Source organism: Vigna radiata, unplaced genomic scaffold (assembly GCF_000741045.1).
Source record: "Vigna radiata var. radiata cultivar VC1973A unplaced genomic scaffold, Vradiata_ver6 scaffold_223, whole genome shotgun sequence".
NCBI lineage: Eukaryota > Viridiplantae > Streptophyta > Magnoliopsida > Fabales > Fabaceae > Vigna > Vigna radiata.
The window spans coordinates 538056-553992 of NW_014543246.1; the positions used below are offsets into that span (position 1 = coordinate 538056).

The 15937-nt window shown below is 32.9% G+C and overlaps 2 protein-coding genes and 1 long non-coding RNA gene across 3 annotated transcripts; 1 reads left to right on the plus strand and 2 right to left on the minus strand.

The window, feature by feature from the left end:
- Positions 1–4882, minus strand: LOC106753329 (quinolinate synthase, chloroplastic). Its single transcript, XM_014635131.2, has 7 exons — positions 4008–4882; positions 2613–2897; positions 2150–2365; positions 1854–2033; positions 802–1314; positions 374–535; positions 1–291 (listed from the first exon to the last, which is right to left on the minus strand). Exons 1-7 carry the CDS (start codon positions 4713–4715, stop codon positions 226–228), a joined length of 2130 nt encoding a protein of 709 aa, XP_014490617.1. The 5' UTR covers positions 4716–4882; the 3' UTR covers positions 1–225.
- A 2394-nt stretch (positions 4883–7276) lies between these two features.
- On the plus strand, positions 7277–9538 carry LOC106753312. The gene is made up of 3 exons (XR_001375214.2): positions 7277–7511; positions 7659–7730; positions 9298–9538. It is a non-coding gene; the product is annotated as an uncharacterized LOC106753312 (long non-coding RNA).
- Positions 9539–14273: 4735 nt separating this feature from the next.
- LOC106753291 (cytochrome P450 71A1-like) lies at positions 14274–15858 on the minus strand. Its single transcript, XM_014635085.2, has 2 exons — positions 15277–15858; positions 14274–15020 (listed from the first exon to the last, which is right to left on the minus strand). The coding sequence occupies exons 1-2, from the start codon at positions 15856–15858 to the stop codon at positions 14415–14417; spliced, it is 1188 nt and encodes a 395-aa protein (XP_014490571.1). The 3' UTR covers positions 14274–14414.
- Between the last annotated feature and the right edge of the window lie 79 nt (positions 15859–15937).

Sequence of the window (15937 nt, forward strand, 5' to 3'; positions counted from 1 at the left end):
TTCTCTATACCAATGGAAACTATATTATGTTATGTAATCTTTATCTAAATAATCGATATTAGATATCGTATTACAACAAGATGTGGTTGTATTAGTAATTAGCGTGCTATATAGAAAGGAAAAGACCACGTACGGACCTAGCTTTTGCAACTTGGAATTGCTCAAAACATAGCAGTACAGTTGTCGGTCTTCACATCACATTATTGTTTCAAAAGTTCATCAAATTCAGTGTGTACTTCGTCGAGGGTGAAGAATCTGGTTTACAAGAATCTCTGGAAGCTTTTTAGTAGCCTGTGCAAGTATCAATACGTGAATTGAAAGCAATTGGTACATGTGCAACTCAATAATATAGGAAATATACAAAGATGCTAACCTGGAAATTCCTCATGTGCAAAATAGGCTCACATCCAACATCTGCCACTGATTTCCCATTTGGTGTTTCCAACTTAAATCTCTCTGCCTTGTATGCAGAAAGGATATTTTCTTCATCAGGTAGGTTACAGCAGACTTTCAGGAGCGAGCTCAGAGAATTCATCTGAAAGGTTGAAGTCAGATGACAGCTTCCAAAAAAAAAACCTAAAGAAAACTGGTTCCAATCCAGATAAAACCCACCTGGATATGAAAAATGATAGAACTAAAGTGTTTTCATTACATTTTAGCAGTAAACCTATAATGTACTTAATTACCTTCCCATTATAGTCATTTATTCAACTGCTATTCAAGATCTTGTCAATCTACCAGCATATCTCAAAATGGTTATAAACTGAGCTAAGCATTTGTAAAACAAATGACAAACTCTACCTTCATGTATGGACAAGATGCACAGCCACCATGAATGGAACAGCCCTCCCCGCTGGCTATTCCTGGTACCACGGGAAGTATGATATCATCCACTTTGGCAGATTGAACACCTGAGGATAAACTTGAGGATGATTTTGAGATTGAGTCTGAAGAAACTGGAAAGACTATTTCAACAGTAACTTTTGCTTTTTCAGAGGAGGACTTCGCAAGCTCCAACAAACTACGAACTTTAGCCACAATTGAAGTCACCATCCCAGATTCTGTTCCTAAAACAAATTGGAGATGGTCATTTATATTCCTGTCCAAAGCTTCCTGAACCCGATCCTGTATGAAATCTAAAATATTCTTAGTGGAGCCTACTACGCCCATTCCCCTTCTCTTTGCTTCCATTGCCAATGAAAACATCTCTCCAGGAACCTCAAGATGAGCAGTGAGAAACGCATCACAATACATTTCTTTTATATTCTCCACAACTTCATGGCCAAATAGATGGTGAACAATGCATGTTCCATCCTGCCAACAAGTCACAAAAGCATAATAACCATGAAATTAAGTACGGAACCATAGATTGCTAATATTAGCCTACTAAAATAAACACACTCTCGCACACAAGCAGATGATAAGCGAATACAATATACCAGCCATATTATACAATCAAACTTTTCTAAATTTGTTGCAGAAAACAGAGAAAGACCACAATACTGTAAGTGCAGGCACTGACAAATTTCTCTCAAAGTCTGACGTTGCATAAACACAACACGTGAAAAAGAAAAATGAAATTATTTAACAAAGCATACACCAATTTATGCGAAAGAAATTGTGAGAGGGAAATGTACAATAAGAATGAGATATCATACTGGCTAACCAAGTATATCATTGCCACGTGGAAAATAATGTACAACAAACCGTTTTCTCTTGAAACCAGCATCCCAAAAGGATAAAACAGCAGATCTCAACCAAATGTATAGACACAACATGTAAATGAATCACATCACATTCCAAATGAATCAGATTCTTTCCTGGCTTTTTAAAAAACGCGCTGAAGATCTCACCTCAAAATAGTGAAGTCGAGGTAATAATGATCTAATAGAGTCTTGACTGTGCTCGGGATGTATTGCAGCAATCTCTTCATCAGTCATATTTGCCATTTGTTGGAACAATTCTTTAATGTTTGCACCCATGTAAGAATCAGGTCCATACCATATGCTCAAATCTGGAACTTGAGCAAATGCCTGCATAAATATGACCAACATATTATTTAAAGAAACGACTGAATGGGCTTGGTGATGATCATCATATGATCATTACAATGTCAAAGAGGAATAGTAAAGGTTTGTATCTGACCAACCTGTAGGATAGTCTGGACAACATTTGATGAAGTACAGGTTATTGTAGGCACAAGCTCATGAGCAAATGCCTTTGTCTCTAACTTAGTATTAATGTATATGACGTGCAAAGACGTAGACCTGGAAGCAGCTGAAAGATATTCCATGTAAGTAGGAGTAGCTGCAGCATCAGCCAGAGAGCAACCAATTTGCTCATTTGACATCCTATACACACCAACCTGCAAGTAATTATCCAAAGAAAAATCAAGGAATAAGGATTAAAACAGACCAGATACTGAACTTTACTAATATGGTTTACTGCAGCACATATGACCTGCTTCCTACAAAACCATTCACCGATGTTTATAAATAGGAAATTAAATAGAGTCCATCTTCTAGACAGCCTTCAATTATGATTACTTATTTCGCCTGCTGATAGCTATCTTCAAAACAGAGAACAAAAAAAAAAACAAGAAAATTGCATACCTCACTAAAACCCGCTTGATCAAGGATGGCACGCACATTTTCTGACATAAAATCTACACCTAACACTGTTATGAACTGGCATCCAGCTTTTGCCATTTTAACTGCAGTATCTGCCATGACCAGTGAATCAGATATATGGATATGTGGCCATTGCTTCTGAGCAGCAGTTAAAACGCCTTGGACCTCAGGATCCATGTAAAAGTGTGCAACAACACCAATGTTCTTCTCCGTCAGCAAATTGACTAATTCATCAACTTTTACCTCATTAGGGAACAGATATTTTGCCTGCAGTGGAGCTAGAACAAAATTAGGAGAACAATGCTGTCAGGTCATGTTCAAGAAATTATGGCATTTGTGGTGGGCATAACCATCCATTATGATGTGAAGTAGCATGTCCTTTCAGAGAAGAACCAGTTGAACGGATAAAGTAAGCATGGTGACATAATGTTTTAAATTGAATTTCATTAACAAAACAAAGAGGAAAATAAAAACTCCCAAAAATTACTAAAAGCCCAAATTAACAAGTTAGTACGTACAGCTTAACCTACTTCAGCACTCTTAGTCCTTGGCTGATATGTCATGCATATTGAGTTGTTCAACTTTGAGAAAAAAAATCTCATCAAACCAAAGCACCACCAAAAAAATGAGCAGGAAGTTTTTGGTAAAGTGGGACTTTCATCAAATACAAAATTTGTACGCACAAAAGTGTCTTACAAAGATGTTACAATGATGGTGTTTCTCAATACAACTAATCAATAGTAAAGATGTAACAAGTAGAAAGGCATAGCTTAGTTAAACATGAGTCACAATACACCATTGTCTAGTTGATGTGTTGGATGCACAGTACAAGAAATTTTGAGGGAAAGAAAGGGAAGAAAAGAAAGGTCGGGGTAGATAAGGGCCGAAGGAAGAGGGTGAAAGAAGAAAGAAAGAAAAGGAAAAAGAAAAAGTGGTCCCTCATTTAACTTATTAAGAATGATTAAAATTTGAGTCTTGCAATCATCTTTCCTTTTTTGTTATTTGACAATTACTTACTATCGAAAAGATATTGTCCGGTAGTTAATTTTTTACCAAATCAAAATCACTTTGGCTAATACCACCATCTATCCACCATCCAACAAACAAGAAGACAACACAAAAAAAAAAACAAAAGAAAAATAGTCCTCCACCTTTTGAGGAGGATCAGATCCTCACGATAACAAAAGGAAACCTGCACTCACTAGTACTCTTCACTTTTTTGACGGTGTAAGATTCTGTTAGATTGAAACCACTCCCAGCCCCAGAAATAACAAATTATGCCGAAAAGAAAAGAGAGGGAAAAAAGCAAACAAACAAACCATTCGTGATTGGATGAATTCGAGAGATTCAAAATAAAAAATGTCAAACGGTGCTAACCTGGGCTTCAGCGTAGCTACCCTTGGGAAAAACCCCGTCAGAGGTAATAACCAAGGAAGGAAAAGGCTCAAAGGGAAACTTCCCTTCCCTCTGAGCCACCAACTGCTTGGTCCTCTTCTGCATGCTCACCAGCACGTTGTGCCACGTGTTAACCCTCGATCGCCCACTACCTCCCGGCAACCCCGCATTCAGACTAGCCAAATCATCGGTGCTCACATTCATAACTTCCTCCGGCTTTGAACCATCCAGCACCCACACCAGACACGCGCAGAAACCCCTCGTAATATCCGAATCACTGTCCGCCGCCACCCTCACTTTCCCCTCCTCGTCGATCCTCACCTCTACCCAGACGCGCGAGGTGCACCCCATCACCCGGTTCGAGTCGACCCGACTCGACTCCGCCATAGGCTCCATCGCCGCCGCGAAGTCAAGCAGGCGCTTCACCCGCTCCCTCGGCTCCTGCAGCAACCGGAACTCCGCCGCCAGCTGCTCGAGCTTGGACGGAACGACGAGCTCGGAGGTGGCTATCGCAGAGCAGGAAATCACAGGGTTTGGCTTGACCGAACTTGAACGGCGTCGGAGGCATTTGAAGGGTTTAAGTAACGGAAGTTGTTGTTTGAGGGGTTGAACGATGAAGGGTTTTGGTTTGCATGAGGTTGAGAGGAAAAAGGAAGTGGAGACAGTGGTGTTCACAGTGATAACTGCCATGGCTAGTTAGTAGGAATGCTTGGAAAGGGTCGAATTGGAGCGAAAGAGCGAAAGGGTTAAAATAACTCCAAAAATGGGAACAGTTGGGAAGAAACAACATGAAGAATCAGTGAAGGGCCCAAAGGGGATGATTTCCCCCAATTTGTCATTTGTTGCCCCTTTTTCTGTTCCAGCATCTTGTCACTGTTACGTGAGCTTAAACACGACAATTTTGTCGAAAAAGGTAAGCTAAGATTTGTAGTAATTAAGATTAGTAGCACATATTTGTATTATGTTTTCTACAAAGTATGACAAACATGTCACGAATATTGTCTCTTGTGAGAGTGGGCCAAGACACATTCTATGCACTGAATTTCTCTAGCAGTTTCGCCTACTCGCATTTCTTGGGAGCATCTTTCAGAAAGTTGACATTGCCTAATATCTAAAATCTACTTAAGAATAAGAATAAATAAACTAGGTTTAAACCATAAGTTAAGTTGAGAGATTCAGTTTAGTCCCTACTTTCAAAAATGTCAATTTTTAGTTTCTATGATATGAAAAATGTATCAAATCAGTCCTTACGATAACACTTAATGAACAATAAATCACAAGTTTTCATATCTAGGTATCTAATATTTTGTTATTTGTGAACGGAAGGTGTTATGAACAACAAATCATTTAATGAAAAACTTGTGATTAGTTAACGAATAAGACTGATTTGATACATTTTTCATATCATAGGGACTTCTAAAGGTTGACATTTTTAAAAACGGGACTAAACTGAACATCGAACTTAACTTAGGAAAAAAAAAATTTAAACCAATAAACTACTAATTTCTGTTAAAGCGTTTTTCTTTATTTCATGTCATTTTTAATTTATCAAATATTTATCATTTTGATCGTTAAATGAAATTTAAGAACTAATTTACAAGTTTTGTAATCCTTTAAAAATTGTTTAATTTAATGTTTAATGCATCGAAGATAATACTTTAACTATGAAATTCAATACTTTTAGTAATGATTATCGAATGTCCATCTATATTAAATTAAAATTTTCTAATTTTGTATTTTGGATACTTTAATACGTGCTTGGCTAAAAAAGTATGAAGAAGAAAAAAATAGTGAGTTTAGTAGTATCAACCTGAGAAAGAGAAAGATAAGTTCAGAGGAGAATTATATAACTGTCCGTTTTGTTCTTCTTGCTGTTTTACTTGTATCACTAAAAATTAAGAATAAATAATACAAATAAAAAAACAGAGGGATAAATTTGTAATTGAAAAAAAACATTACTTTTTTTATTTAAAACCACATACTTATTATCACTCTATTTTAAAAAAAAATTTACTCATTTTGATTTATTTCTCTCCTCACTCAACTTCATGGTGAAATTTTTTTACGATTAGGGATGTTAACGAATCGAGTTCGGGGCGGATAATGTGATATTCGAACTTGACCTGCATGTGAAAAGGTGTACCATATTTGTTTTGTTCGTCGGATATTTGCATAAAAAAATTGTGCAGATTTTTTTTAACCCACATATACCGTTGTATACCTGTTTCAACTCGCAAATTTTTAAAATGGACAGGTCCAAACTTTCTTTTTAGGTTTTCTTTCATAATCTTAAGATCGGCCAAGTCCAAACCTTTCTATTAGGGTTCTCCTTTTCCTCTCCATCTTCTGCGAGCCAACTGCTTCTTTTCCACAGCTCGAACAATAACCCTTAGCCCAAAGGTCAAATCTTCATCATAACATTCGAAACCTGCAAGAGAAAACATAATTACCTGAAGCGGTTGTAATAGTATTCGCTTTGGTTATTGTTTGTAGATTGTCCGGTCGGATGAGGAACAATGACGAGTAGGAGGAAAACCTAAATTCAGGAACTCTAAAATCGATTTAGGCTTTGGCCCAATTTTAAAGTAGAAAAAGAAAACCTAATTAAAAAGTTAGAAAAAAAACCTAATAGATAAAATTATAATTTTATTTTTCTGGATAAACGGATACCTACAATGTGATACCCAAACCCGACCCGTTAACAAGCGGATATTAAAATATCTGCTATCCACAGATAAGAGATATCAGTGGATATTAAATACCCACAACGAATTTTATCTGCTGATATCGATGAATACGAGTTTTTTTTTTTCATCCTTACTACGTTCCATCTAGTTCGAAAAATTAAATAATAATAATAATATAATCGTTTGACGAGTTAGAAAGTCACGCACTGGTGTAATAATGATGACAGAACAAGATGCTATTTTTCTTTTCATTTAAAGTGAGGCGATTCCTTATCACTTTCTTGAATAAAATTTTTAAAGATACATGTACAGAATAATATGTGAAAATTATTGTAGAACTACTTTTTGATAACTTAAAAAATATATTAAATTCCGATAGTTAAACTATAAAATGAAAAATATCCTTTTAATATTATTAAATTCAAAATCATTTTATATTTTCTGAAATAAAATTTATATAAACAAATGTCAAATATAAAATTACTAATGTAAGAACCTAAGAATATATATAATATGTATAAATATTAAAAGAAGTTGGGGACGAAACTGAATTAAAATAAAAGGGAGGGACCACTTAACTAAAAAGAATCAGTTTAATTTTGCTGCTGGACTTTCTGAAAAGCATAAGTCATTCTCTCAAGAACGTTTCTCTCTCTAGACCTCATACTCTCCATTTTTCCTCTGCCTTCTCTCTACCTTTTCTTTCAACTGAACCGTTAGAATTTCAATCCGTAGGCGTCTAAACGATCCTGACGCTGAGAGCTTCAATTGGCACCGATCAATTTCAGGATTCATTGATGTAAGTTGCTCTTCATTGTTCCTTGCTGTTTTGGAACCCTAGACCATGCAATTTGTTGTTGCATGTGTCTTCTATTTTTTTTTCTTCCAATCCCTGTCCAATTCTAGCTCTAAGAGTTGTTCTTTATCACCACATTATGGGTTGTAGGGTGCTGTTTAGATTATTCGCGTGTGAGATACTGTAGTTGTGGATCTCCGAGCTGAGTAAAGAAATTTCAAGGTAAGGGTAGCTGACTTTGCTTTGTTTTGTTTGGCTGTGATTTTGGGAATGATGGAAAGGAATATACGTTTTAATAGATGTTAAGCCTCTGTTTTTATTTTGACGGTGAAAATATTGATACGATTGATAAAAGGTTTTTGGAGCTAAGTTTTCTGTTGATTCTATGGGCATGAGTGTTGTGTTAGATACATTTGTTTTTTTTTTTTTTTTTTTGTGTTGTTAATAAAGTTGAGCATGATTTTGGTATGTGATATCATGGTTTTGTGGTGCCTAATTTAATTATAAGAATAGTATTACCAATATGCGACCTATTTATACGTGTAGGAAATTTTGATTTCTTTTGATGCAGAAGAATTGTACTAGGGAAATGTTATTATTTTAATACAGTACAAATATATTATTATATTTAAATTTATGACTAAATTTTGGAAATCCATGTTGAATATATTCATGGTACGGCGGTAAATATTTTTTTGGTTAAGGAAAATGATGTAGTGTAAGTACTATGATTAATACCTTATGTGTATGGATAAAAATAAAAGAAAAAAAAACTATGTTTAAGTATTGTGATAATTTTGGAATAGAAAATTATTATCCTTTAATTTATGAACTTGCATCAATTGAACAGGGAATAGATATATGACTTTTTGGAATCTAAGTGTTTGTTTAATTTGGTTTTTATAGTATTGGAATTGAATTGGCAATGGTCTTTGTACCTATAGTGAGGGGTTACGTCAATTTATTATTTAATGTAGGAATCATATTGGTAAATACATGTCTAAGTAAAATAAATAATATATTAGGAAATGGTGCAGGAACGTGGTTAGGATACATGGATTTTTTTTATTTATTTTATTTTATTACTTTTAAGGCTAGTTTTTTTTTTTAAGTGGACATAGGTTTATTTCTTTAAGTGCAGTAAAACTTTTGAATTAAAAAGAAATTATGTTATAAGATTTTATTATGTAAACTTAATTGAATTTATTGAATAGATGTATTGGATGGTTTAGGTACAAAATATGAAGATGAATTGTTATGTGTTTTGGTGTTTTTATGTTGGGTGACTTAATTGAGTAATAACTGAACATCTCAGAGAGAGATGATCAGGAATGATTGTAGAGATAATCTTGTTGTCTGTATAATGTTGGGAGCTTTGAAATGGTATGTCTATCCCTACACTCAAAACATTGTTCATACTCAAATAGAGAATAACAGTGTGAGTGGTGAGAGTAGAGGGAGGTCCTCGTCTATAGTCTTGGGTTTAGACATAGACAAATTGGGGGACTTACCTTGCATAGTGTTGGGGATGGGCCAACTGAACTATGCAAGTACAAAGACAACCAATAGCTAGACAGTTATACAAAATCCGGATGAGTCGCTTCGAGTATTTGATGTATGTTTTGAATGATATGCCTTGCTTGCTTTCTTATATGTTATTAAGTATGATGACATTGATTTACTGTTTTGTATGTATGTTGTCTGTTTACCTAGCTCACCCTTACTTTTGTGTTGTATGTTGATTGGGTATGTTTTCTCTTGCGATGACCATCCGTTTGGATGGGAGCAGATGTTGTTGAGGAGGTCTCCGTGGAGCAAGTGTTGGAGGACGCTGATGCTGCTGCTTAGCTCTCTTTAGGATTTCACTTATTTAGCTTATGTTATTTTGAGATACTTATTAGATTATTTTGAAATACTTTACTATGATTAAAGTTTTAAACTAGGCCATTTTGTGAGACTGTAATCCTCTAATTAATCGTAAGTCATACTCTGATTGTTCTCTTTATTTGAATGATGACGCCTATATTATATGATTGAGGTTATTATATATTTGGGATGTCACAACTAAACCTAAAATATATAACTAATCCAAAATTCAGAACACATAATGGTTAGTTAATATTTATACTTGAATTTTTTTGTGTCCATTTTTATTTTACTTTTACTCTTCAAATTATCATTTTATTTAAATTTAGTTATTTTTTTTTAAATTTAATGTTTTTTTATAAATGTAATTAATTTTTAAATTGAATAAATAAAAATTATCTACTAAATAAATAAAAACTATCTATAATTAAATTGTAAAAATTATTTATATTTATTTATACAATTATAATTTCATTATTTTTTTATTGCATGTGTGTTTACTAATTTAAGTACTTAAAATTATTGAATTTTTTTCATATATATATATATATATATACACAGATATGACCATCAAACAAGTCAATTAAAACATACTTTTAAACAACTTAATATTCATCCCACTACACAAAAGTATAATAATAATAATAATATATAAATATAATAAAACTTACAATTAAATATTTAAATTTTAAATAATAAAGTTGAAATAAACAAGCGAGGCTTGAGAAAAAAATTGAAAATAAAAATAAAAATGGTTGTTTCCGTTAGTTTTTTCATCAATTATAACTAATATATATAAATAAATAAAATGAGACATTGTAGATATCTCAATATCAACTAGAAGGTGAGAATTTGGAACATTTAAATATTATATCTCATTTTCAAAACACAAATTACATTAATAACATCCACAACCACAACCCCGTAAGAGCAAACAAGAATTATGATGTTTGTATATTTGTTAACCTAAAACTACAACTCTTAAAATGGTTACAACTTCCATATCAATTCGATCTGCTATAGGTTTGGGTTGAGTTAGATTTAAAAAAATTATTTTTTTATGTAGGTTAGATTTCAACTTAACTCATTTAAATCTAACTTATACGGGTCGGGTTGGCCCATCGACCCACCTACCTAATTTTATTTTATTAAAATTTAATTTTAATTTTATAAAAAATATTTATTATTTTTTTGCTTGAAATTATTTAAGTTTCTTATTTTTAAAATTAATTAAATAGAGTGAAATTTGTTTAAATTTGAATTATAGAAAGTTTGTAATTTTTTTTATTTGAAAAAAATTGTAATTAAGTGGGCAACTGAGCCAATACGTTTACTCATCAACTCGTAATGGATTGGGTCGAGTTTAAATTTTTTTGGCTTGCTATTAAATGAGCAGGGTTAGGTTGGTTCACTAAGTGACCAATCCGTGATGGGTCGGATCGAATGATCCATTTTAACAGCTCTATTTAAACATTACGAAAAAGACTATTTATGCGAATGTATCATATGGTTAATTAACTCTAATATTATATATATAATATACAATTATATATCTACACTTTTAGATATCTCTTTCTTATAAAAATTTTCAAAATGATTTTACCTTGAATATTTAAAGCCTATTTTGTATTTTCAATAAGCTTTTGATATGTTTGATTCTAGTATGCTTACTATTTTTTTTTTATCAATTAGGATAAATTGTGCTTGTTTGTTACTAACATTGCTATATTTTCTTTTGCCTATAATTTTATATGTAAACATTATTTTGAGTTCTTTTTCATTAAATTCTAGACATCTATATGGCTTTAAAACAAACATTAGGTTTCCTGAATTTGGAGTTTCTTATTATTTTTTATTTTGGAAGTTAGGATAAATTTGCTTAATTTCTTATACTGGATTAATGTTAAAGTATTTATAATTGGATCCAAAACTAAAACCTAATTTGCATTCCTAATAAGACTAATTAAACTCTAGTTCGAAAATTTTCTAATTTTTCATACTAAATTACTTCATAATATACTCAGGAAGTTTTGTGGCGACTCGATGGGTGACAATGGAGGTGTTTTTGCAGGAATGTAACAAAAACTAACACCAACACTGACTCTTCAAATCCCAAAGTCTAATGACATGACCAACATAGAGTAGACTGAAATCAAGGACCACCAACAATGGAGAACCAAAAATGCAGCAATGGAGAAAACACAAAACGCATGAGCAAATAACAGTGAAAATGGATTGCTTTTTTATAATAATAACAAAAAAAAAAACCTATTACATTGATGGTAACAGTGTAATAAAAATAATTATTTTAAAAATCACTCTTTTACATCAATTATACTGAATATATAGTCAGTATAATTAATTTATCCATTTTTACGTTGGTTCAAATGGATCTAATATATTTAGCATCACTCCCTTCTAAATGGTATTGTACATATATCGTTGTTAAATTTACAGTGGATTCAAACATATTTACCATGTTCTAAAAACAACATACTTTTTTCTACGACCTGGTAAACGTAGAGTATTGGATATGCATGCGATAAATAAGTGAATCAATCATTATATTAGTGTGATAAAGTGAGACATGAGTTAAATTTTAATAAGATATTTAATATCATTTTTAACATCAAACTTTAAGGTATTGATTTAACGATTTTTTTATTTGTTACTCAAAAATATCTTGTATATGATTAATATGAGATTTAAACCAAAATTAAGATTTCAACAATATTTTCTTTAAGTGTAAGTGTAACTTTATTCATATTGGTACATTTTTTTAGGAAAAAATATTTTAATCATGGATACCTTAATAACTATCTATACTTATGTCATTGTTCATTGTAATAAGATATGGTTTTCCTAAATCTTCATTATAGGATGACATTTTACAATATATATATATATATATATATATATATATATATATATATATATATATATATATATATATATATATATATTGTAGTCATTTTAGTCGATGAACTTTTAACTCTCATGCTATAGGTTTCAAAGAAAAAATCACATAATTCAATAACAACAGGGCTAAACTCACTTGACACCACCTTTAAATATGACTTTGAATAGTATCTCATTGTTGTTAAATATTTTTGGTAAATTTTTTTTATCATTTATCATTTCAACTCTTCCTAGGATTTCTCTTTCACAGAGGGAGATTAAGAAAAAAGAATATTATGTGCAATTGTATATAGTAGAATAAACACACCTATATATGCATCTTCGTATTCGGTTTAAATTTAATTCAATTATGCAGAACTGATTTTGTAGAAGTGTTATATGTAATAATATTATGTTTTGAAATTATTTCTAATTTGATTTTCAATTTTCTTCTCATACTTTTAATAATAAATGTCTAGTCGACCTAATTATCTTAATAAATATTTCTTTAATGAATATTTTCACCACAAAAAAACTCTTATTTACTAGATGTTATTTTGAGGAGGTCTTAAAATACTCTCACAAATTAACATAATTTAACAGGATTTCATTAAATTGTTTAAGTGCTAATAATAGAGGGGTTTAAATTCCTTTTAAGAGAGATTTATATTTTTCATAAATTATAATTAATTTTTTCTTTAAACTTTTTTCTTGTCTTCAATGCTTTTCGTTTCTCTCCATAATTTTACACTCCTTAAAACTCCCTCTAAATCAAAACTCTAAAAGAACTTTTTGCTCCCGATAAAAAACGGCCAAATCCTAAAAACCATTTCATAATTTCAAAGTTCTGCAACTGGACTCCCTCAACCTGCTTCTTCTTTGCTGCCATGCCGACGAGGTCGCTGACAATTGCTACCTCTTCGGCTCCATCTCGTTTCTTCATTTCTTTTCGCTTTCTCCTGATTCAAGCATCCTCCTCTTCACTCAGTTGTTCTCTTTCGTGTTCTTCTATTTCCTATTTCCCGTGGATTGGAACTCTCCCAACCTTATTCTTCGTCTTTTTTTCGCTTTTCGCTTTTCCACTTTTCGCAGAAAAACCTTTGCAAATTAAACTCGATATTAGGGATTGTAAGCAAATAGTTTGTGACGACTCAAATTCTGAGGGTTTGAAAAATCTCCGAAATTTATTTTGCGGAGGTCCACTAAATATTTTTTTTTAGTGTTTATAAATAATTTTCACATGATGTTTGTGGAGTAACAGAAAATTTGAGGGTATAATAATATATCATATCTATCAGAGTCTTATTTTTTTAGCTGAATGTTCACGCAAGTATATAATATAATTATATTCCCTTCGGCGCATTTTACGGATCCCAACTTTTTTTTTTCTGTGATGATCAGCAGCAGTTACCTATAATGCGAGTTATAAATATGTTACATGTTATAGAGAACAAACGAAAAAACAAAGTTATACTTGATTCTCAGAACCAACAATGTTTTTCGTAGAAATGAATATTTTTTTATCTAGTCATTCTTTTTATTTGTATAAGTATTGAAGGAGAATATATGCATTAATTTGACTGTTTTCGCAATAACCATATGACCAAGTCTAATGTCTAATTTGAAACATAAGATATGTGAAGCTAAACACACCCGAAAAATACTTCCTGTAGCATTTGGATCCAAGAAAGTGAGTTATTATATTAGTTTGAGTAATGACGTATAAATTTAAAATCTCATTTAAATATATAGTTAGATGATAATTTTTATATTTATTTGAGACATACGTAAAATAATTATAAAAGAATAAAGTTTATATTTTTAAAATAAAAAAAAATAATGTCAAAATAAATATAAAAAATTTGTGTGTGAAAGTATATTTTTTTCATGCATAAATAGCCATAGTACGTAGGTGCTTGACGCAAGCAATGGATCAGCAGAAAACATATACAGATCAAACAATTATACAAGACCAAAGTATACTTTGGAAAAGTATTTTTAACTTTGACGAACATCAAGCAGAAAACATTTCACTCCGTTTTAACATTCAAGGTTACACCATGAATTTTATTTCACAACAGCTGTCCAAGCAAACACCAAAACATAAAAGAAAGAAGAAGAAATGAAACATTGAAGAGACTATTAAAAGAAGGGTATTGGTTGAAGGAGAAGTGGAACCTTCTTGTTGACAGTGATACCATATCTCTCGTTCATGTCAATATCTTGCACAGTTGCATCAGTTTTAGGCACTTTCCAATCGAACCAATAAAGAAGATTAGCAAGTGCGTACTCAGCTACAGTGATCCCAAATGTAATTCCTGGGCATCCCCTTCTTCCGCCACCAAACGGAATATACAAATCTTGTCCTTTGAAATCTACGTCCTTCTTTTCAAATCTATCAGGAAGAAACTCATCTGGTCTTTCCCAAAGTTCAGGGTCTCTCTGTATGGCCCATGCGTTCAACATTACTCTTGTCTTGGCTGGAATATCGTACCCTCTTAGTTTCACAGCAGAGGTTGTCTCTCTAGGAAGAAGAGGAGCTGGTGGATGCAACCTCAAGGTTTCTTTGATTACACAATTCAAGTAACTCATTTGCTTCACATCATCTTCATCAACTTCTGCTTTATCCCCGACCACTCTTCTCACTTCTTCTTGAGCCTTTTCCATGCTCTTTGGATTCCTCATCAGCTCCGCCACAGTCCATTCCAGAGTTGTTGAAGTTGTGTCACTTGCCGCTATAGACATGTCCTGAAATTATGTAAAATGGGAATTAAACCTCAATGTTAAGCGATTAATTATAAGGAACTCACTACCTCAGTTCAGTTTTTGTTTCAATGTCTAGAAAACGAAATTTAACAAAGAAGAAAACATAGAGCTTTTTAAAGACTAGTAAAAGGTTTATGTGAATATCAGAAGTGACGCTCTCATTCTGTTTAGCGAACAATATATGATTAAGTGTTATCAAATTAAGAATCCAAAAGAAGAAATTGGGAGAAAGACTAACCACTAGCATTGCTTTGAGAATATCTTGGGAGAGCTCAAAACCAAGCGAATCGGTCTCTTGAAGTTGAAGAAGAATATCCAGGAAGTCTTTCTTTTCGGATTTGATGTCATCCTTCTTCGTCATCTTTTCTTTATGTTCTGCTATTACCTGATCAAAGAAACCATCTAACAAACCAAGAGTAGCTTTAAACTTAGGAATTTGGCCCGTTAAAACATCAACCCAACCCAACGAAGGGAAGAAATCTCCTACACAGAAAGATGTGAATTGAGTCAACCACTTCCTTCCAAGCTCTCCAAAGTTTTTACTACCATCGGGAGTATCGTACTTCTGTCCAATAAAACATCTCGACATTATGTTGTTGGTGAGTGCAATCAACAACTCACTCAGGTTCACAGAGGCTGTTTTACTCGCACACGCTTCGCGTATGGCACCCATCATTTCTGCGACTTCTTCAAGGCAAATGCATTGCAGCGACCGCACGTTTTTCAATCTTGTACGGTATGGACCGGACTGTGATGAAGAATACACGAGAATTCCTGAACGACCGCCCGGTAACGAAGGCTTAGTTGCCGGGCGGCACATCCAGGGACACGACGTAGATTACTAAAGATAGCGGACCCGGGTGGACGCACGGCGCAAATCAACCAGGGCCGGACATAGT